This window comes from Seriola aureovittata, chromosome 20, assembly GCF_021018895.1.
Source record: "Seriola aureovittata isolate HTS-2021-v1 ecotype China chromosome 20, ASM2101889v1, whole genome shotgun sequence".
Taxonomy (NCBI): Eukaryota; Metazoa; Chordata; class Actinopteri; order Carangiformes; family Carangidae; genus Seriola; species Seriola aureovittata.
The window spans coordinates 4,807,957-4,830,614 of record NC_079383.1 but is presented as its reverse complement, the minus strand read 5'-3'; the positions used below and the strand labels follow the sequence as shown (position 1 = coordinate 4,830,614).

Here is a 22,658-nt window from a genome sequence, read left to right as displayed (position 1 = left end):
GTTTCTGAAATTAAGCAGATGGGACAAAATTGAACTTTGTCCTCAATAAACAATGACTATAGCCCTAAGAAGAGTATTTGGCTTTAATTCTCCTTAGCCTCTATACTGCTCTTGGGGCAAACGGTACATACGTGTGTACAATTATGTGCCAAAGTGTATACGTGTTTATAATTTGCACAGCAAGTTTATAACATTAATTTGCCAACTTTGCGTCTTCTCCCTTCTCTTCTCTGCTAGTGTTTCTAATGGGAAATCGGGGACAATGGGAATATGTATGTAGTGTGGATGCATAGCATAAAAGCCTTGGATGGGAGGACCCTGCTGATGACCTATCCTCATTATGGTAATATAAGTGGTTAGTTTGATGGTGTGCAGGAGATCATCTTTGCCAGTAGCAATGCCATCTGCTACTGACTTCCATATGTTAATAGGAGATATTTCTGACACCAAATCAGTTTTCCAAGCATACAGTAACAATAGTCACATTTTTTTCAATATGTGGTCATAGGGACCTTTATGACAACAGCCCGAACCTGATTATGACAGGTTGGTGAAAGCTCTGTTTCTGGGTCCATGGGAATCCTAATTTACTCCATGTCTCAGTGTTTGGTGTCCTTATTCGTATCCTAGATATCTCAGTCCAGACATTGGAGTTTCTCTATGAGGAAGTGAGACACTGCCATCTAGCCAATCAGCTAAATGTTCTAATCAATTGCATTGACCAGGGAATCCCCGGTGAATGGTGGGACTCTGTTTAAAAAAATGGCACCGATGTCCCCTGTTGAGCATAAGGCTTTGGTTTCCACCAGTGTGTACTTAGGGTGATTACCTGCTGCAATCCATGTATGGGTCTGATAGCTGTGGCAGTGTGGATCAACTAATGATCTCCCCTCCAGTCAGATCAATAGGCTAAAGTGTCACAGAAGGAGGCAGGAAGACAGAGAAGAGAGAGAGAGGAAAAGAAAGCATGAGAGTGTGTGATGGACAGAGACAGAGGGGATCGTGCAGGAGAAAGAAGATGGAGAGGGGCTATTAGCGTGACCTCTCACCTCACAGCTCAATGTTTCAACTGGCAACGCTTGGTCAGAGGGAAGAGAAAAGAAGCGAGTGAAGCTCTGATCCGGCTGGATGGATGCAGCCAGGTGGCCTCTCCAGCCAAAGAGCTCATCTGTCTCTGCCTTCGCTCTCTGCCAGAGGGAGGAAGAACATCTCTGCCTCAATATCGTGGAATAGCTTCCACACGCTAAGCACGGCTGGCCAGAGGGCTGCACGTGCTTCAGTACAGTGGTAGAAATGGGACTCTTCAGTATAGTGATTGCACCATTTGAGTGGGTGCTGCAGTGCACTTGTCAAGTGTGGCGCAGAAGAACAGACTGCATTTATAGCATATTTTTGATCCTCTTATCGAATTGAATGCTTTGAATGGACAGATAGGATGTCAGGACTGTGATGTGAAATTAAAGTGTATAAATGTGTATAGAACTGAGCTGATGTAAGCATCAAATGAAACTAACGCCACTTTTTTCTCTTTTCTTTTTCTTTCTGAGCCAGTTGCAGTGACGTTTAATGTTCTCACATTAAAATTAACAACCACAGTGATCACTTTGACTTTAATCTGCTTCAGCTGTTAACTGTGATGTGTTAAGCCTTCGCATTAAAGTATCATTGCTGCACGGCAAACCCCACCCAACAACTTGGGTTTGTTTTCTAGCAGGATGGTAACTGTTACCTTGAAATCTAAGCTGAGGGTCGTGGGTATTGTGTTTGCGTGTGTGTGTGTGTTTCTGTCGGGTGTGACTCATGAGAAGTTATCTTTAATTACAGTGTCACGAAGGCCACAGTGGCACAATCTTCCCTTAGCTGTGTAGATGGTAGACATGAATCAGAAGCTCTTAAACACACACCAAACAGCCCCTTTGTTAAAGAGCCAGCTTCTGTGAGCAATTAATTTCAACTCCAGTGATATTCATCCCCATGTGACCTCATGTACATGTCTCTAAGATATGTGTGTGACTGCTGATTCATTCGCGATGGCGTCGCGATATTGAAGTTTTCCTTTTCGTTTGCTTTCATTCCATGAACTGAGCACATAAAAGGCTCCAGTGTTTTCAGAATTTACCAAAGTCATCAAAGGCCAAATAACAGCGTTTTGATTCTCGCCAAGATAGCGGTTCCGGGGGTTTTTGAGAAAACAGTAATTGCATTCACACATCTCAGGTTTAGATGCTTGTGGTTGTTTTTGCTCTGATGCCATTAGACACAAGAATGACCTGTTAAAAGTTGCTTAAGATTTAAGAGCAACAATGTGTTCAGTTGACCTTCCCTCGGCAAAAATGATGTAAGCAGCAGAGACGACGCTCTAAGCAGATAAAAGAGACTACAAAACAAGGCACTGAGAATGTATTCAGTCATTATTTCATCCCTTGTTTGTATTCAGAATCGCCACTCTGTAATGAACAGCGTTGACTTTCAACTTAGTCACCAGATAGTTGTAGCTCAAACACACAAACACACACACACACACACACACACACACACACACACACATATACACACTGTCTGTCCATTTGGCTGGCAATACTAAGGGGAATGTCTCTGCTGTTACTGTCACCTGCCCTTTTTCCATTGTCACCAACTGTGTGGAGGTAGTAAGAGACAATTGTGTTAAAGCAGTGTTAAAGCAGCTCCATCTGCACCTCACTGCGCCAAAACACCACCAACGGCTCTGAAAAGTCTCTTTCCTCTCAACCTTGTGCCTCTTTCCTCGCTCTGCCTTCTGCTATTTTCTTTCTTTCTTTCTTTCTTTCTTTCTTTTTATCTTTCTCAGTCTAGTTCCATGAACCAAAGAGCCATTGAACACAGAAAGAGTCATTTTCTTTTGGTCTCTTCTTGAGTCTGTAGCTGTACAGTCATTTTCAGAATTAAGTTTTCGTATGCTACAACAAGTATTGGGGGCGGGCTGTGACCCCCTCCCCACCCCCCCACCCCCGATGCTTATTATGCTTACAACTGCAGAAAAAGCAAGAGCCGCAGCTTCTCTAATTATTTTCACCTCTCAAAAAATCAGCATGGCCCTGACTGTACCTGTCCACTAACCGTTTATTGCATGTGTGTGTTTGTGTGTCCTTGAGCTACTTAGTGAAGAGGGAAGTGGAACGCCTTTAGCAACTCTTCATCTGCAGCGCCGGCCACTTGTATCAAGAGGTCCTGACCGGAAACATTTCATAAATTTGGGAGAGGGGAAGCTTGTGGGGTTTCTAATTAAAACTGTGTCCTCTAGCAAATGTGGTCTGCTGACATGTAAGGTGATTGTGGGTAATGCATGATCTTAAAGAGTGCATATTGTGAATGCAAAACAAGGATTTGCCCCATGTGTTGTGTATTTGAAACACAAACCCAAACCTTTACACAGAGCCTCTTGTAATCACACAAACTTCCCATTATGTTACCGCTAAACTGTATGTCTGTTCCGCGTCGCTACTGTAGTGAAATTCTCAGTGTTACTGATGCAATCGAGAGGTAACTCTACCTACGAACGGAGGGGAAAGTAAAGGCTGGTATAAGGTCGGCCCCTGTGGACACACCACCGCAGGGCATCTCTTATTGACACTGCCCCACTTTTTCCTAAACTGACTGTAAAGTTCAGACAGTGACAACAGAGGAGAGAAGTGTTGAATTTTGGCTCAGGGGAGTTGTTCAAGGTCAAACCTAAACTACTGCCTAGAGCATAAAACACACAGAATATTAACATACAGAGAATATAGATGAAATAGAATGAAGATTCTGCAAATGACATAACTTATACAAATATACACAAATAGTAATGACTATAGGCTCTTTCCCGTATGCAGATATCACCATCATTCGTTGTCCTTACAGCTGGGAAAAGCTCCGTATTGTTTAGTGGTCGTTCAGTGAATAGGATGAATTGGAGCCTTTTAAATACACCACAATTGGACATCACAATTAATGATATAATAAAAACAGATGATTAAAGATAAATAATGACTACTGTTACCAAGCTATAATTTAACTCCTAAATACCTGGGCTGCCTGCTATGAAAGTGAAAGATGGAGCTTAGTCACACTGACTTCCTGGAGTTTCTCGCTGTCATTACTCTGGTCCTGCTGATTTACAGTACAGGGCGGATTCAATTACCCGTGGCTCTCTGTCAAGCTGCCCGAGTGAGGAATGGCTTTCATTTCACCTGGACAGTGTTGGCAGCCATCTTAACTGGTTTAGATGAGCAGTCCATAGACAAAGGGATGAGGCCTCACGAAAGAATCACTTAACAGATGCGTAAGTACAGGGGCAGATTTCTGGTAAAGGTTTCTATGGGACAGCAAAGGAAGAATGCACAACATATTCAGTGTTGGACCGGCCATAGGGCAATACCATATAGTACAAGTATTTACCAAAGGTATAAGGTGTAATTAATATCTTCTGTCACATGCCACTGACTTTTATGTCTCTGCGCCGATGTCGCCAGAGTCGCAGGCATTATGTTTTTGGATTGTATGTCAATCTGTACAATTCTTATGAATGCAATATCTCAGTATATTTTCATGAAACTTCTTCAAATTTGGCAAAAAAAACATTCAGTAGAACTCAAGGATGAACTGATTAGATTTGGGTGGTCAAAGGTCAAGGCTACGGTGACCTCACAAAACACGGTTTTGGCCTTTTTAACATGGTATCTCAAGACCACCTCGAGGAAATTTGTTTAGATTCGGCACAAACATTTACGCCCAGACCTCTGGCTCACTAACATCACAAAACACGTTTTCGGCCATTACTCACAAATTTCATACACTTTAAGTCATATGTCCATAAGGATAAAGTGAAGTGGCAACATTTTATTCCCAAAAGGTCAATGCTCAATTTCACTGTGACATCATAATGTTCTGCAAAAACATTTTTGGCCATTATTCAGTGCTGTAAGGAAGTGGAGATTGTGACTATATTTCCTGCAACTTGACTGGTTGGCGGACTCACATAACCACGAGGCGGGAATTCTAGTTTGTTGTTTTTTTTGACTGTTGTTGCTCGTAGGAGAGGATCTCCATAAGCCCACCTTCTCCACTCCACAGCTGTTTTATTTGTATCTGTTGCATTTCTTTTTTTTTTCCTGTGCAAATAATGAAAGTATGCACCTCACTGCTGCTTTGATTGGTGCTCAGATTTACATCCGCATTTATCATTCGTCCGGCCCTAGTGAAATTAAATGCCTCTCAGACTCATGTTGGAATGCTGCCAGTGTAAATATTGTTGTCTGCTGTAAGTGATTACACACAATTGTTCCAAAGCTATTAAATTTGCAAAATGGCTCCCCTATAATGCAAACAAAAGCAAAGACCATAGGAAGTTCAGCATTTCTGAGAACATCTGTCTAATAGTAAGCAGGTGTGTGATAGGCCTCATCGCTCATCTTGACTTTGATTTCCCCCTTTTTCATGCCTCTGTGTCCACACTTAAAAATCGCGAGCTGATCAATTTGCAGAGTGAATTTTCCTCTGTATTGTAATGCCACTTCTCATGCTGTTGAACAACCCTTCTCCTGCCCTTGGTGCTGAGTGCCTGCCACGCCAGCTCATTCCCCATTGACTTTGACTCCTGAGGAGCAGCAAAGGAGTGATTCAAAGAAGTCCTCAGTGGGGAGGGTCAGGCGGGACAGAATACAGATCAGGGGGAGCTCACATTTGTCCTTGGAGGAGAGAGAAGGAGAATGGATAAAACTCCAACTGCAGAGACTGCATTGTGGGTAGCAGACATTAGAGCATGTTTGTGTCTTGTCTTGGTGGTCACTTTGTCGTGTCCAGTCCTGACCAGTTTTCGCGTGTTGGTGTGGCTGCTACCATTTGGTGGTGTTTGTGTTGTCCTGCAGCCTCTCTGCACACATTCTGCATTGAAAAATTGTACCTGATAAGGACCTTTTTTTCCCCTTTTTGAGAGATATTGGTGTCCTTCAGGCATGTCCTGATATGAAAATAGTACAATTATCTCTGTATACAGTATTATCTTGCTAATTACTAAAGTAAGATAAAATTGTTGTGTGTACTCAAATGTGTCCGTGGAGGAATTTGCTTCAGCCTGAGCACATCAGATTTTTTTCACATTTGTTATCAGACACCACTGATTGGATGTAGCCGTACATGCTATCTAATCGCTCTCTTTCCCCCCCCTCTGTCTCTCTCTCTTCCAGGTAACTACCAGCTCTCTCCGACCGTGAACATGCCACAGGACGACATAGTGATGATCGAAGACGATAGGCCGCCCCTGCTTCCTGCCCACCTCTCCGACCAATCGTCCTCCAGTTCCCACGATGACATGGGCTTTGTGGGAGAGAACCCGGTGCCCTGGATCCACGAGCTGCCCGGTCAGAATGAATGGTGAGCAGGCTGAATTATTTAAAACTTGATGGGCTTCAGAGAGGCCCTGTGTGGAAGAAAGCAGCACAGTGTTTATATGAGGTGGAGGTTAGTCTTTGTATGTGAGGGTTGAATTTCTGCACTGTCACTGAGTGGTCCAGAAAACCAGAGAATCAGATCTATTGATTGAGCATTTTTGCAGAAATTGGTTGAAAATGATACAAAAACACAATTTTACAGGAATATACAGTGTAATGCATTTTCGATTATTGCCCGTTTCCCAGATTTATTACATAGCTCGATTGCTTTCTTTATAAGGAATCAGCAAAACAGACATTTTATATCATGCACAAAGTTTGCTATGGGTAACTGAAATGAAATTTTGTTTTTAGGGCTATATTTAGAATCCCTGAATGTGGCTGCAAGTCTGGATTTAACTATGCAGTTGTGTAACCCCATGTGTACATGTCGAGAAGCACCTTTGTATGTGTGTGTGTGTGTGTGTTAAATAATGGATGACCCACCAGCAGTAGTCAGGCTGTGAGTAAAAAAACTCTCAGAGACCCCAACCCCCCGAGGGATTTCAGCGCCCGGCTCTGTCTATAGACTGCAGCCTTACTGGAGCACCTTCATCATAAAGTGTGGAGCCAGGGCTCATCAACCTTGTCAGAAGACTAAGTCTCTTTAGGGACTTGGAGCCGTTTAAGCAGAGGAACCCTCTACAGACCGGGAAGGTTAAAAAAAAAAAAAAAAGATTCTAGCAGTGTAAAATTGGAGCCATTCTCTGCCAATTTATAAAAATGTTTTTCCGAAAAAGTCTTTCTCTATTTCTGCCATTGAAAGGCTGCCTTTTAACACAGGAAGTGATAGCTGTTCACACTTAAAGGCACAATCAGCCACTCTAAAATTGCAGATGGCATTTCCTGTATAATTGCAGTGTTCGGGTACAGGAAATCAAAAGACAAGGCGTTCAATCATGTCTTCATTTCTCATCTGAATGACAAAGTCAGCGACTGCTCTTTCACTAAAGACAGGTTGTGTCTCACGCCTCCATGTTGTTTTCTGTTTAAAGTGAGTTTTTTTTTTTTTTATAAAGATTGCTATGCTTTCTTGTGATTGGCAGGTTGAGGTCACATGTATAATGACATGCAGCAACACAACCACAGACTTGAAGTTTTTTTCTCAAGGTGGAATGCTGGCTGCCACGAATAGAGATGCTTGGTTTATTTATTTCTTTTTTTAGTATTTTTATTTCTTTTTCCCCAGAGACTCTCTCTCTTTCTCTCTCTCTCTGTCTCTCTCTCTCTCTCTCTCTCTCATTTATTATGGATGAGTAGATTTGCTCATTGTTCATGTGATGTCAGAGGTTTGTCATAGTGGATTAGGTCTACGGCATATGGCTGATCATCTCGCACGCTCCCCAGCTTCAGTCCAAACTCCCGACAAACACACAGACAAACTAGATACACATACGCGTGCATGCCCTGTGCCACACAAGGTAGACATGTGCTATATACCACTGCCTTGGGTTATTGTGAATAATCCATGTCCTCAAAGTCACACACACACACACACACACACACACACAAACACACACACACACGCACGTCAGGCACACACTCTCTTTCACTGAAATGCTAACAGCTGCTTAAATGCACCAAGTGTGTATCCTCATTCTGAGTTATACTGTTTCTCTTTTTTCTTTTCAAGTGCCTTGGACATCCACACACACACACACACACACACACACACACACACACACACACATACACACACAGCATTAACAGGCATACTGAGCCAGCGGCAGATGTGGGTCAGCCAGACTCCGATGTATTGGAGCTGTTACTTTTAAATTAAGCTCTTGCACCAGTGCAGCCAGGGCCCTGTAAGTATTGAATATGTATTGTGCAGGGCTGTGGAAGTCTCACCTCTGGCCTCCAGTATTATAACAGCCTTCCTTCCTCATGGGAGGTGCCTGGCCAAGGCCACAGCCGTACACCTAGAGTGAATACACAAAACAAAAAAATGGCTGGTAGGCTTGTTAAATCGTTGTCATTCAGGCTCTTTCTCTTCTTGTCCTTTTGTGACCCAGAGGAATTTAACAAAGTTCAAATTTCCTCTTTCCCTTCTCTTTTCTTTCCCTTATTTATTTCTCCTCTTCAGCACTGGCTCTGTATCCAGCTGTAGCCAGTTGGCTTTTAAAATTAATTTCATCTTGGCTTACTTCTCTCTATTAATGCAGGGGCAATCAAAAGGTCATTCCAGCATCTGGGAGTGATTACTATAACATAAAGAACAACTGATGTAAACAAAAATCAATTATAAAGACCCTGCTTCTTTTTTTATTCTACTCACCCGTGGTTCCCTCTTCCTTCTTCTTCTCTTTTCTGATCCAATTTCAATCTCATATAACGTTATAAATATACATTCTCATCTTCCCTTCTGTAATATTTTTCCCTCTGTTTCTTTCTTCTTCTCAGCAGGCTTCTGGCGAACGACACAGCCCACGTGTTACCGTGTTAATGTGTAGGCCCCCCAGATGAATGGTTGTTTTGGAGGCAGAAATCCCATCTCACACAAGACACATAACTTGACCTACTTTTTTTTTCTTCTTGACATCCCTAGCCAATATCTAATGGGTGTGTGCTCTGTGTACGGTCCCTATTTGTTCATGTTTTACTGTGTGAAGACATACGCCTGTTATTCCTTCTCTTGTAGATACTACAACCTGTCCCACTGTTACGAACCAGCAGCGAATCAGTCTCGGGTGAATGTAAAAGCAGCTATAAATATTACAAACCAATACTTTTGGATCTCTGTTAAGATGTTACTATAAAGATACCTGAGCTTTTATTTGCTGCAGTTGTATAACAGACTGTTTTATTAGTGTTATTAATAAGACTTCTTCTCCTTTTTATCAGCTAGGTGGTGGTAGTGTTGAGCTTAGTGACGTGATGGATAAAAGTTGGTGGCTGGTTCAAACCTATGGAGATACTTTTGAGATGTATTTAAATCCTTTGCATTGATATGGCTCAGTGTAAAGTGTGCGTGGGTGTGTAGTGATAGAAACCAGCCTGTGTCTTCTGTCAGGTTTCACTGGATAAATAAAGGTTGTAAATTATTACTTTGCATATCTGCACTAAGTTCATTTGAGCATCGGGTCCTGACCCGTCACATTAATTCCCTTTGCGGTTGTGTCTGCCTCCTCCCCTCATTAGTTTGAATCTCAAGCCAAACAGGAAGGGCTACGTCCAAATGATTTACAGTGAAACAGATAAGACACGCTGGGTGATATAGTGGCTTTGCAGAATAATTTGGATGAATAAGAAGATGAAAGGTTTTCCTCTCAGGAATGTGAAGTGTCAGAAACACGATTTAGTGTACGATCATGGCAGCTCCTACACTGTAACGCACGCAGGTTCATCAGAGAGGCAGAAGGGAATGTTTCTAGTTTCCACCTGGTTTTCATCCCACGAGTTGATAAAGTGCAGTTGCAGGGTGTGTCTGTTCTCTGTAACCGGGACCCATGGTCTTTTGAGGCCCGCATGGTTAGTGTGCAAATAATGAATGTGCTTTCTTACACAAGACCTCAGAAATCAGAGATAGAAATCTACACAAACATAGTTTATAGACGTTCAGTTCTGCAGAGCTGCTCCTAACTTTAGCTTTCTGACTAGCTGCACTGAGACTATAACACATGGGACAGTTTTACCTTCTATTTTGGCTGCTCAGCATGATCATCCACGCCTGTATGAATATTTAACTTTTACTACAATGTCCCCTTGGTAGTTGTTCTAATCCTAACTGAGATACCTTCGACTTTGTCCTTCAGAAAAAAAACAAAAAAAACAAACTGCTTTTAAAAGTATTTGCAGGCTCAAGCCGCAATGTAGCATCTAAACAAGACATTACACAAGTCCCTGTGCTCAGGAAAAGTTTGTAAGAGCGCTACAAGGAGTGTAAACCTCACCTACAAAGTGCTGAAGCAGAGAAACTCAACTCTGAAGATGAGGCTGTCAGAGGCGGTGAATGTCTATCCTACCAACAACACAACCTCTCCACTTCCTCGTGCTATTTTATTTTATGAACCCACAGTGCTGTGTATTCCTCCTCATATAGCTGCTTGTAGTTTATACGCACAATTCTAGTGAAGAAAAGTGAAATAAACCACAAAAGTTCAATAGTTAATGCATTAAAATGTAACATTAGACCACAAGAGTACCTTTTTATGGCAATTTATTAACCTTGTTTCCTGTAATTACAATTTACAATAACTCAATACACTGTAGCACTTAATGGTGGTTGCTCATGTAATTACACAGTACTATGTGAAGAGAAGTTTACAGTTTTCCCACATAATTGCTGTACAGTGTAGAAGGTTTTGGCTGTGGTCTTGTAAATGTTTGATGATAACATGAGTTTAAATGAGAAGAATTTAAGAACGTCATTCTTCTGAGAAATGTGAGAAAGTACATTTTGTCTATACACGGGAGGAGGGGGGGGGGGGGGGGGGGTCCGCCCGCCCGCAGCATGCTAATCAGTCTGAGGTTTAGGAAGCATTCCGTAACATCACTGGGAACCGGGATATAAGCATTAACTAGCCAGCTCACAGGCTGCTATTACCATACCAACCACTGTTCTCATAGCTGCCCTGCAGGCCGCCTGAATTCAGTTTTACTACCTGCAAGAGGAAAGGAGGTGTGTGCAGTTACAATCAGATAATGGCCACTTATTATAATAAGATATAATTAATATGGCACAATTTGATTGATTTCATTGTTTGAAGCTCTAAGGTTTCATTCTCCAGGTTTTTTTTGTAGGTTTTTAATGGATTAAATTATGGGGTTAATGCTGAATACTAATTATTTTTCAGATTATCAGCATTAACAAAGAAATCATCACATATAACTTTAATGCTCCTTCCTCAATGTAAAAGATCCTTTCTCCGACAAATACTGAAATCTTTTTCTACAGAAAGTTGTCACATCCTTATGAGTCCAGTGCAAGAAAAATTAACATGTTTTTAAATAAAAATTATGTTTTATTTTGTACATTTATACATGTGTGTATATATATATATATATATATATTTGTGTGCGTGTGTGTGTGCGATGGGCAGAGGACAACAGTTGAGCTAGTAGAGGGAAAGTAACCTCCTTTTATAAGAAAAATCATTTTCCCACTTGGACCACTAGGGGCAGTGTCAATCTTGATGAAGCTGACAGAGGATGGGTGTCAATTCTCATTAAGGTGAGAGAGAAGCGAATCGGACAGTGGGGGGTGGTAGAGAGAGAGAGAGAGAGAGAGAGAGAGAACTAGACTGTGTCCTTCTCTGTCTTTGTGAGATGTCACAGGTGGATATATCATTTCCCAGGCAGCTCTGACACAGTCTGTCAACCAGCAGAGATGGAAAAGGACTCCAGACAAACACACACACACACACACACACACACATTCACGCTGCTGCACAGACGCACTCAGTCTCACGAGTGTTTAGATACACATTGGCTGGTAAACAATTTCACAAATTAACATATAAAGTGGAAAAGGTCCACATAGACACGAACAAACAAACTTCCAAGCTAACATTGCAGGCAGACTGCCTACTTCAGTTGACTCCCTAATAGTCTCTATCATCAGTAATGTAACTAAGAATCACAAGTGCTCTGTTAAGCATGTGTTTTTCCCATCAAGCTATCAGCATAAGTACATATAAATGCAAACAGCCCTGCAGTGCGTGCACACATCATTGGACTAATCTGAAATGTCCTATTAAGTTAGGTGGTAACTTTAACGCTATGTAGCATACAAACATAAACTGCAGGCATTTTTTTCCTCTTAAATGCTAATAGTCCCCTCTTCTTTCTTTATGAATATTTACCACGTCTCAGTGGTGTCCTGTTGCTACAAGCATGTCATACATGCTCTCATTTCTGTGTTCACCTTCAGTGTGCTTATCTACAGCTTCTTGGGTTGTGTACGCTGTGTGTGTCTGCCCTACACTGCCTCATTGTGACAGGGTGCAGGTGAATCTCAGCATGAATGATGCCAAAGTAACCTACACACACACACACTCGCACTCGCCACACAAACCGAAGTGTCTCTTCGCCTGGTCCTTGTCAGTCGCTCTCCCACTCAGCAGACTGGAGAAGTTGGAGGAGCAAAACTCGCTAGCATCCGTCTTACACCAGGCATGGAATGAATGAAGGGGTTGGTGCAGGAGTCAGGTGACGGACAAGGAGGTCTTAATTGATGTGGTTCTCTCTCTCTGTCTCTCTCTGCAACTTTATCACAGCGAAAAGGAATTTTCAGCAAATCGCAGATGTAGCTGCTCATCTGTGTGACTCTGACTGTGTGAAGCTTATTTCAAATCTTTTAAATAGTAATTAAAGTGGATAATCTTGGATATTTATTTTTACAAAAATCTAATGTTTGAGATCATTTCTCTCCATTCACCTTTTGTCCTCTGAAACGTATAAAATGTTTCAACTATCTAGTGCCCGCTGGTTCACCTGCCTCTGCACCAACTCCTCCTGCAGGACTTCCTGCAATGATTGAAGGCAACTCCGAGCTCCTTGGCCCAGCTACGCATTCATGCAGTCTGCTGAATTGCGCCTCTCCAAGCCTCAGACGGACCATGTCAGAATCACCTTAACCCAGAATTGCTCTCCACCTCTTGACCCCTCTCTGGGGCTTGGAACTAATGCACAGAACCCCCTGCTAGTCAATCAAACCGAGCTGCACTTTTCTAAGGAGTAGGACGCTTTGAGACTTACCTCTTTGGGGTCGCTTTTAAATGAGGGTAAGGAGCGTTGGGAGTTGGGTGAAAAAGATGAAAAAGAAGTTAAAAAAAAAAAAGACACAAGTCATCAGGGTAAATTGTGAGCACAGAGGGCTTTTAGCACGTACCACTTAGCAGCAAGGCCGATGTGCAGTTTGACACATTTAACTTCCTGCGAGGGACACAGAGACAGGAACAAGTTGATGTAAAATGCAAGTTAAAGCTGTGGATTTGCCTGTGAGCAATCCTCAGGCTAGTTAATTTTAGATGATGGGAGGACTGTGAACGCGGAGAAAAGCATCTGCTCAGAATGGTGGAAATTGCTTTTAAACACTGTTTAAAGAAGGAGAGATGAGAGAATGTATTATCCAAATGGAATGGGCCCACTATTAAAAATAGGCCAGAGGCGTGCATGAGATGGATGGTCTGAGGAAGAAATTGTGCCACTCTGCAGATTATCTAACTTGTCTGGGAGGCAGTCACATGGTCAAGCTATTTCTTATATAATCTGTCAAATATATTTTTCAATGAGTATGTGACCCAAGTGAGCAGCTCAGTGGTCATGTGAGTCCAGTATGGGTCTCACCCTCATAGACACAACCAGTCGAGGTTCTTTCAGTTAGCTTTTCTTTCTTCTAGAAGACAATGTTTGAGCTTAAGAAGCATGAGAGACTTCCAAAGCAGTATCTCATTCCGACAAGCATTCCTATGGGAAAATTAATAGCCAGCAGAGAGTGAATACGAGATATGTAATTGAGTGCTGTATTTCTATTAATGGACTGTACAAGCTGTGAATCTTTGTGTGCCAGCTTTAAGTAGACTAGAAGATTAATACTAGCCTGGCAATGCTTTTGGTACTGTAAGTAGCACACGTATTTCATGGGGAAAGTACCACATGAGGCTTGCATTGTGTTTCATTTAAATTGCTTTGAATTAAAAGTGTAATATCAAATTCAATTAAAATCATACGCGACCTGTGATGTAAGTGCACAGGTAGGAATGGCCTCTCTGTTGAATAGAAAAGGGATTTTTTTCTAATCCATTAGATGGCGGGCAAGAAGATAACCAAAAGCTAATTAAAGACATTCATTGATAAGAATGCAATGATGTTTGTGTCACGTTATACGATTGACTGACTGCATGAACTGGTGTTATTTTTTTTGTATCGCACATGGTGTGTTTGCTTTTTCAGAGGACGGGTCAGGCAAGCAACAGAACCTTTGGAACTTCCTGTCAGAATTTTACCATAATAAAAGCTCGCAATATCTTGAAATAAAGTAATACTGAGAAAAAAAAAAAAAAAAAAAAAAAAGAACACTCTTTCTTGTGCTTTTGTTCAGGCAAAATTACTAAACAGGAAGTGGTTCTGTGGGTAACTGTTGCTGCCATGGTGGAGATCTATTTTAGCATCAGGTGCTATAGACTGACTACAGTGCTGCCCGCAGCCTGATGCGTGACTGTTTGTGTCTGTCGTTCAGTCTCGACATGGATAAAAGTTTAATAAGCGTTCTTTAGGGGGGTAGAATCTCGATTTTGATATTATAGCTAAATGTGGGACTGTTAGTTCAGTTTTGGCCCACAGGCCGCCAGTTGCCCGCCACCGGTGTAGGGGGTCACTGCCACCTTTTTAAGTTGTCATGGTTACTTAGACCTGAGGTGCAAGTTTGGACAGCAGGTACACCCGGCAACACAATTGGCTGCTTCTCTTCATGTTACCCTGGATCCTGACCTGGGCATTTAGTCATTGCTCTGTGTGAACCAAAGTAAAACAAAGGCAGTGTTAAAATGGGCAGCAGCTTATACCAACAGATCATCATGTCCTACTGAGGGAATTTGCACCACTGCTGGGCCGTCCCACTGAATTTCACTCTGACTGCCCACAGATTTCTCACCATTTTTGCTCAGACAAACCAGATTCTGATTCATCCAAACTGCTTGCGATCACTCACTCACTCACTCGCCAACGATTTGTACCTATGTGACAGGGTCGTGCACGATCCCACCTGCTGGCCTCTCGCTTTGTCTGTGTTCTATGTGTGTTTAGTTTCCCAAGAAACATAAAACTGGCAAGCAAAGGAAATCTAAATTCAGGCTGAAAATACGTCCTTTCTCGTCTGCGCCATCTCAGTCACGCTCCGTCAGATGACATTTGCAGAGACAGAAAAAAAAAAAAAAAGAGAGGGCAGGCAGGTTTTTGTGGGCTTGGAATGATGAGAGGAGAAAAGTGAGGGATGATGAATAAATGAATAATACATCTGTGCTGTCATTCCTCTCTTCCTGCTCCACCTCCCTCTCTTCCTGTGTCAGCTGGAGTCGGTCCTGCGAGGCGGTCTGATCTTAGTTGGGATTGTCAGGTATGGTCGACAGCAAAGTGACACGTTGACGCCGGCCCCTCGGTGACACGTGGAGCAGCTCTTTTGTTAAACGGGGTTGACAACCCAAATAAGAATTATTTACATGCAAACAAGTGCTAGCAGGTCTACAGCTGCTGTTAAGTGATATTGCAAATATTGGAGACTGCTTCGAGGAGCGTCTACTCCAAGAGGTTGCGTCCGGTCTGCGGTATCACGAGAGCTCAGATTACTTGATGAAATGTCTGTAGTAAGATGCAGGAAATTCAGGATCTCTAGAGGTGTAAATACAAAGACCCTTTAATGATCATAATGTCTGAACAAAAGAAACAGTGACAGTGTCCTCTCATGCATGTAGCATTTATTAGACTCCCCCGGCACCGCATCTCCTCCCTTCTGTCTTCTGTTCTCACCTTAATTGTAAATGCACTGTTCTGCATGCAAATACCAGTGCGCCCCCCCCCCCCCCCCCCCCCCCCCCCCTCCCATTCTCCTTTCCCCACTCCCCTCTGATTTTCAATTAAGATCCAGACAGAGATAGAGGATCTCAAAGGGAGTGCTCTATGGTGGGCCGGGCCCTGCCACTGCTCCAGACGTATTGGAGGAGGGGGGTTATTGAGTGGCCATGACCCTGGAGGACCCTCACCTCACTGGGATATCACACATCTTAGCCTGGACTCCTCTTCTCAATTGTAGCGTGTCCTCAACCCACCCAGCAGAGGTGGAGGTGTCCTTGATTAGAATAGTCATTGAAATGATGGATTGAAACTGACTGTGTGTGTGTGTGTGTGTTATGGGCTGAGATTTGGGGGGGGGGGTGTGAATATTAATAGGTAGATTTTATCTCCCAGTGTTATTATGAGGTTAGCCCCTAGCAATATAACTGCAACTTGGTGTAGATGATTACAAAATATATTCTTTAATTGGATAATCACTGGATCACAAAGTATGCTTTTGGACTGTGCGTCGGCTTTGACTAATGGAAACTCTATAATATTCTTTTTTTTTTTTGTCTGTGTCTCCCTCTCGCTCTCTTCTTCATTATGAACTGCAGCTCGCTCAGCCAAGACGCAGACCCGGATGGTGCGTTCCAGAGGGAGGGTTTTGGTCGCCAGAGTATGTCAGAGAAACGCACCAAACAGTATGAAAATGCTGCTCAGCTTGAGATCATCAAGACCCGCAAGTCCAAGAGCATGGATCTAGGTAAATGCTACGCTATGCTAAACGCACATGCACATGCATGGAGTCAAAGGTTTGATAAATTCACTTTCTCACTATTTACATGCTGTTTCATGGAGGTTTATGTATGGTACTATTACTTAACTGGGAACACTAACTTCGCAGAGCCTCCACAGGTTACCTGGCAACTGGTGCTGGCCAAGACATAGTTTGGCACATGCCACCTCTTTAGGTGCTGCGAGGCAGATTTTGTTACCTTTCAATATAGCCAGGCTAGCTGTTTCCCCTGTTTCCAGTCTTTGTGCTAAGCTAAGTTAGCTCCATATTTAGCATAAAGATATGAGAGGGGTATTCATTTTCTCATCTAGCTCTCTGCAAGAAAGAGAATTAGCATATTTACAAAAATGAATTTTCCGAAAAAGTGAACATTTATTACAACTCTGGTCTTATTTTCATTGTGTTTTTTTTTCCCAACAAAGTCCAGCCAGACATAAAACAAGAACAGTCAGACAAACATTATTATGTATTATTATGCAAACCACTTTACTCGGAGGAAACCGCTAAAGTAAATGCACCTGAAATGTTGGTAGTAATCTCTTAATGCACAGTGAGAGTACTGTGTGTGAGCCACCAGCTCCTATGGCCCTGTGTCCTGTGGAGCACAGGTGAAACACAAGAAAATGTGAGTACAATGGCCTCTTTAGTGAATTTTTAGCGATGGGGAGGCCAGTGAGAGACAGGCATTTGCACACACACACACACAAGCACAAGCGCACACTCTAAACACACACTGTATCTAGGGAAGAAGTGTATGAGTTCAGAGCCTCTCCCACCGAGGCTGAAGCAGACGCTGCCTTCTCTCGGATCACTGGCTAATCATAACAGATAACAGCTAACTCTCATCCACAAGGAGCCCAGAGACCTGTGGAAAACCTTTGACTCTCCCACAGACCGGTGTAGGTCCGGGCCACTGCACTCAGCTCTGTGATGTCCCTGTAATAGCTACAGCCCTCTGTTCGCCATCACAACTTTTCCTACAAAGTGAACCCAGACAAAACAAACTTTTAAAGGAAAGTGCTGCTTTGGAGAAAGATGATAGTTGGTGGTGGGATAGATTTCACAGAGAAATTGGTTGAGCAAAAAAAATAAAAACATTTTTCCATTATGTTCTTAGTGTTGAAATATAATTGGATATTATTGAGGACAGGAAGTGAGGAGAATGGACAGGAAGCTCTGTGATGGTGTTCTCATTATTGCAAATGCACATTTTATCATCAAGTTTAATCAAAAAAGCTTCTTAATTGAGCCAAAGTGGCGTCAGCATTTATTAGTGAATTTGATTAGTTCTGGAAAACAACAGTGTTTTTTTATAAAAAAAGGAGACGAGTTCATCTGCTCATAAGACGATAGCTCGCTCTTAGGATAAGCAGTGTTATTGATGTTTTACAAATCCCCATTATTGTTCGGTTATTCCTTAGTTCTCAAGATCAGTGTGTGTGTTATTAGATGTAATTCAAAATCACATTCCTTTTCACTACTTGCAGGGGCCCAATTGAGTTTGTAAAATATATCCCGCCGACAGAAATCCCTGCCAATACAAAGTCATAATCCGTCAGCGAGAATATCACAGTGTTCAGAGGGTGCAGGGAAATGACTAACTTGTTCGTCTCATAATAACTCCAGGAACTGACACGGGTTCCCGGAGGAGAAATGTTTCAGTCAATACGTGGGACCACAAGCTCGACAGTATGTGTTTAAAATCAAAGCTGCATATTGGGATTTTCGATCCGTCTAATGTCACATAAGTTCCGTTTATCTCAGAGGTACGAACTGCTATAGTATGGTGATTATTTTAATGAAATTATTACATCAAAGGCACACAATGAGAAACGGCTCATGGGTAATTTATAATAGAGTTGAAGATTAAATGAGCCCCAGAACATATTGCCCACGTTCACCCTCAAGCATCGTCTTTGGCTCGCTGTTGGACACTGACAAGTTTGTCTTTAGAAGTTATGTGAAGAAGGAGGTGTAAGCATTCCTCTTTGCTTTCTACTAACACATTAATAAAGCTGTCCTTTTCTTTCAAAGCCACCCCTGACTAAGTTGTTAATAGGCTCAACGATACTATTCCCTACGGACTCGTTTTTATTCCATCCCCAGGTATTTTTGTCCCACCTTTTAATCGTGTTCCAGGTACTCCCAAATCACATCAGCAGATGGATTTCGTGACTTTGAAGCCCATCATTGTTGAAATATGCTAAACCGGTCAGGCGTCCCGCCGTTCAATCCCATTTAGATGGGGGAACAAAGCTGAGTAAGGGGAGAAAAAAGGGGAGAAAGAGACGTGAGGTGCTACGGCTGACAGTAATACGTTAGCACGTTCCTGCCACTTTGCCGTGTAAGCCTCATGACTGACAGCCTCTTGCACGGGGCGTGCTATCTGCTCCACTTAGATCACCGCTCCCAGACTATTCAGTATGTGCCTTACGTTTGCTGATTCTGTCTCTGCTTTGCATGTGCTCAATAACATGGTAGAAAAGACACTAACCACTCACACTTGTTTATCCTCTTTAACAGTAGCAGATGAGATTAACTGCAGCACAAGAACCAATGGAGGTAAGCAACCATGTCGGGGCCAGCTCAATACATTCACCATTATTACAATGGGCAATTATGACTGTTCAGCAGGGTCCATGGATAAATAATAGAGATTGGAAAAGCAGTCCCACTCTTTCTCCATAACCAGCCCATAACCAACCATTACTGGCTGTGTGATCTTGGCACCTCTAGATGCGTATGGAGGAGAGTGTTGTTTGAGGTAATTGCAGCATGATCAAAAGAGGGTTTTCATATTGCTGAGAGGGAGTTGCATGTTGTTGAATAGAGACTTGGCAAGTAATGTGGGAACCTGTGCCATTGTGCTCGTTGCGCAGTGCAAATGATTGAAGAAAACACTTATTACTCCAGGAGGTGTGGAGGGCCACAGAAAGCCAGGCGAGTGTGAGTGGCATTTGCAACACAGATACATTCATTGCCAGTTGGCCTCTTCAGCTCACTGCAATTGATCCATCATAGTCAGGCTGTTTTGAGCTCTGTTTGCGGCGCATTGGAGTGCATTAACTCCATTAAATTATCACAGAATGAGCTGATGACTGGGTCACGAGGAGGTATCTTTGAGTGATTTCTGAGAGCACTAATTTGAAACTAACGTGCTTATTACCTGTTGTTCACAGGGGATAATTGAAAAACGTATAACAAACTGCATGTCTCAAGGACCCCTAAACATATTGTAAGAGGCGGGAAAAGTGTTAAAAACAAATATTAAGAGGCGAGTGGAGGCTATAGGCCAGCAGTGTTAAATGAGAGATGGGGAAATAATTGTGAGTTTCAATTCCAGCCGAGTCAGTTGCCGATCCGGCGGGTTGCCAGGCTTGGCATGAGAGTTGCCAGCCTCTGCATATTAATAGCTCAGCTAGCTGAGCGAGTAGGCTTACTTGGAGGGTGATAAGGAAGTATAAAAATTTAATTATTGGGTTGATAAAAAAGCACACAACTGCAGGACAGTATCCAGTTTCTGATTGAGACATTAACCACAAATCCGGGTAATGAGGATTTCTTTGTGACACATGTTCAGCGTACGGAGGACGTCCTCCGTCAGGCTAATGATCCACATCTGGCAGAGACATAGGAGCCCGGCCGACCCGGGGTAGCCTCACTTCCACTAGGATACCTGGACATGGCCTTCCCTCGACCACCTTGGAGGCTATTTTTAACATAATTACCCTTTTACCGCCCTGCTTAAAGCCCTGACTCTCTGAATAAATTATGTGTAATGGAGCCCCTGTCTGTACACAGATCTTTACATGCAAGGACCTGTGGTGAGTAATGGCTGGGGAGCATAGTTTTAGCTGCTCTAATTATACTATGGGCTCCTGTCCCTGTAATAACTGCTGCTGATTTATTCATGGAGTTTGCCATACCTCCCCTCTTTCGTTTAATGGCAATGGATCTTCTCCAATTAACTGTCCTTGGCCTTAATCTGGCGAAGGAACACAGCAACGTTGGCCATTTTCGCCTTTGGCCATGACAAAATTGTGCACTTTCCCTGTGTTTGGTTTGATTGTCTTTCTTTTTCTTTTTCTTTTTTTTTTTTTGTATTTCATTATGATGATTTTCATTTCTCCTCCAGACGTGTGGGGAGAGACAAACTCATGTCTGTATGCAGTGGGGGAATATGTATTTTCATCCCTCTGAATAAGAGGGAGATGAGGAGCAGAGCACTGAGGCTTCTGTTGTGTGATAGGAATCGCATAATAGACTGGCATACAGAGAGCTGTCCGTCAAACTCCCCCAGGAGAGCCAGGGCTGCTTCTGATGAAAACAAAGGCAGGTTCGAGGCAGCCGGGGTCTGTGGGCAAACTCTCTCTCCCTGCTTCGCTCTCCCATTCTCTTTGTCTCTCTGCTTCTCTCAGTCATTCACCACGATGACTAGAAACAATGGCGAGGCGGATCATGGTGCGGAATACCAAGCGGGAGGATAATTCCCTGTTTCCAAGTACAGCAGATGTCATTTGTGTTCCCTTGAACTGTTGCATCCTGTGCGGCTCTAACTTGCAATCCCATTGTGTCAAACATGCACCCTGGCTTCCACGTGTCCGCTGCTGGCAGGCTTTAGGCATAAGCTTAAAGAAAAAAAAAAACCAAATGTACATGACATTTGTACCGGGTTGATTGAGTTTTATCCACAAAGTATGAAAAATGACAGCATTCTCCTGCTACGCTGTATCCACGCTTGTGTTTCCGTATATATTTTTTTTCTTTAGACTGTCCTCTCTTGTCCTTCGTATGATGAGATTACTCCTTCTGAACAAATGAATTACATGATTTTTACTTGCATTCTCCCTCTCTCTCTTGTAAGGCTTTTTATGCTTCCCTGGCATTAAAATTTGTCATAGTAATCAGAAATGCTCCTTCTCTTCAGAGGAACTAAGCAGTAAAATGAATCTTCTGTTCCTGCAACCAGAGAGCTTTTGACCCCTTAGACATTTGTAGCACACAGTAAAGTTTCATTTTACTGTCCCGAGCAGCCTGAAGGCACACATATGTGCTCTTCCTGCTAAATGGGATGCAGCATTATAGGATTGGTGTTCATTTATTTGGAATGGTACTTTCTGGATTGAGTCCAGGTTCTCTTGGGATTGGACACTTTTATTAACATTGACGAAAAGGAAGGGGAAATGGTCTCTTAAATGCATAACGGTACATTTACCAGTCTGGAAACCCAACACCAATGGCTAACAGCTGACCTTTTAGCCTATCTGGATTTTGTGACACCAGATCTATAGCCGCCACGGGTGATAGAGGAGCACTCACACTCTCAGTAAGGGTGCGTTTGTAGCAAACGCAGCAAAAAGACAAATGCCCTTGTGACCCGAAAGATCCCAAAAGTAGCGTGAAAACTTTCGGTTCCTTTTAAAAATGACATGACTGTAATAATAAGAAATCTGTCAGCATCGCTCCTTCCTACATTTGTCCTCAGCAATGTAACTGTCCAGATGAATGTTTGAACTAGCTGCTAATCACCAGTGAGCTCCTGCATTTTTGCTTGGTTAAGGGATGAAGAAGAAAATAGCAAAGGCGTTGAGCCAACAAAAGAGACAAGCTGCTATTGGTAAAATGATGATAACAGCAGCAGCATATATGCGTTTCTGCACAGTGCTGCCAGTATAGCCTCTTTTCTCTTAAGCTCTTATTATCTATTTCCTCTTTTCCTGTTTCAATCCATCATGCACTGAAACATGTTCTCTGTGTGTCAGATTTTTCATACTGGGTTCCAAAATTGTTTTCTTTAAGTGATGGGGGTTTATTTTTTTTGCCTAGTCTGTGTTTGGCCGTACAGCCCTGCATCTAAAGATCCACTGTGATCACCCAGCAGCAGTGCCTCATGCCTCATTTAGGCCACTTTAAACATGTCG

The 22,658-nt window shown here is 42.7% G+C and overlaps 1 protein-coding gene across 3 annotated transcripts in view; it reads left to right on the top strand.

Annotated features, from left to right (window-relative positions):
- LOC130160991 (partitioning defective 3 homolog) overlaps positions 1-22,658 on the top strand; it is a 343,348-nt gene that overhangs the window by 210,758 nt on the left and 109,932 nt on the right. For 2 of the 3 annotated variants that reach the window (XM_056363857.1, XM_056363859.1), the window contains exons 16-18: positions 6,204-6,390; positions 16,556-16,704; positions 19,261-19,299. In XM_056363857.1, coding sequence (XP_056219832.1) covers positions 6,204-6,390; positions 16,556-16,704; positions 19,261-19,299 — 375 coding nt within the window. The remainder of the gene's footprint in view (positions 1-6,203; positions 6,391-16,555; positions 16,705-19,260; positions 19,300-22,658) is intronic. The other variant, XM_056363858.1, reaches the window with a different exon arrangement.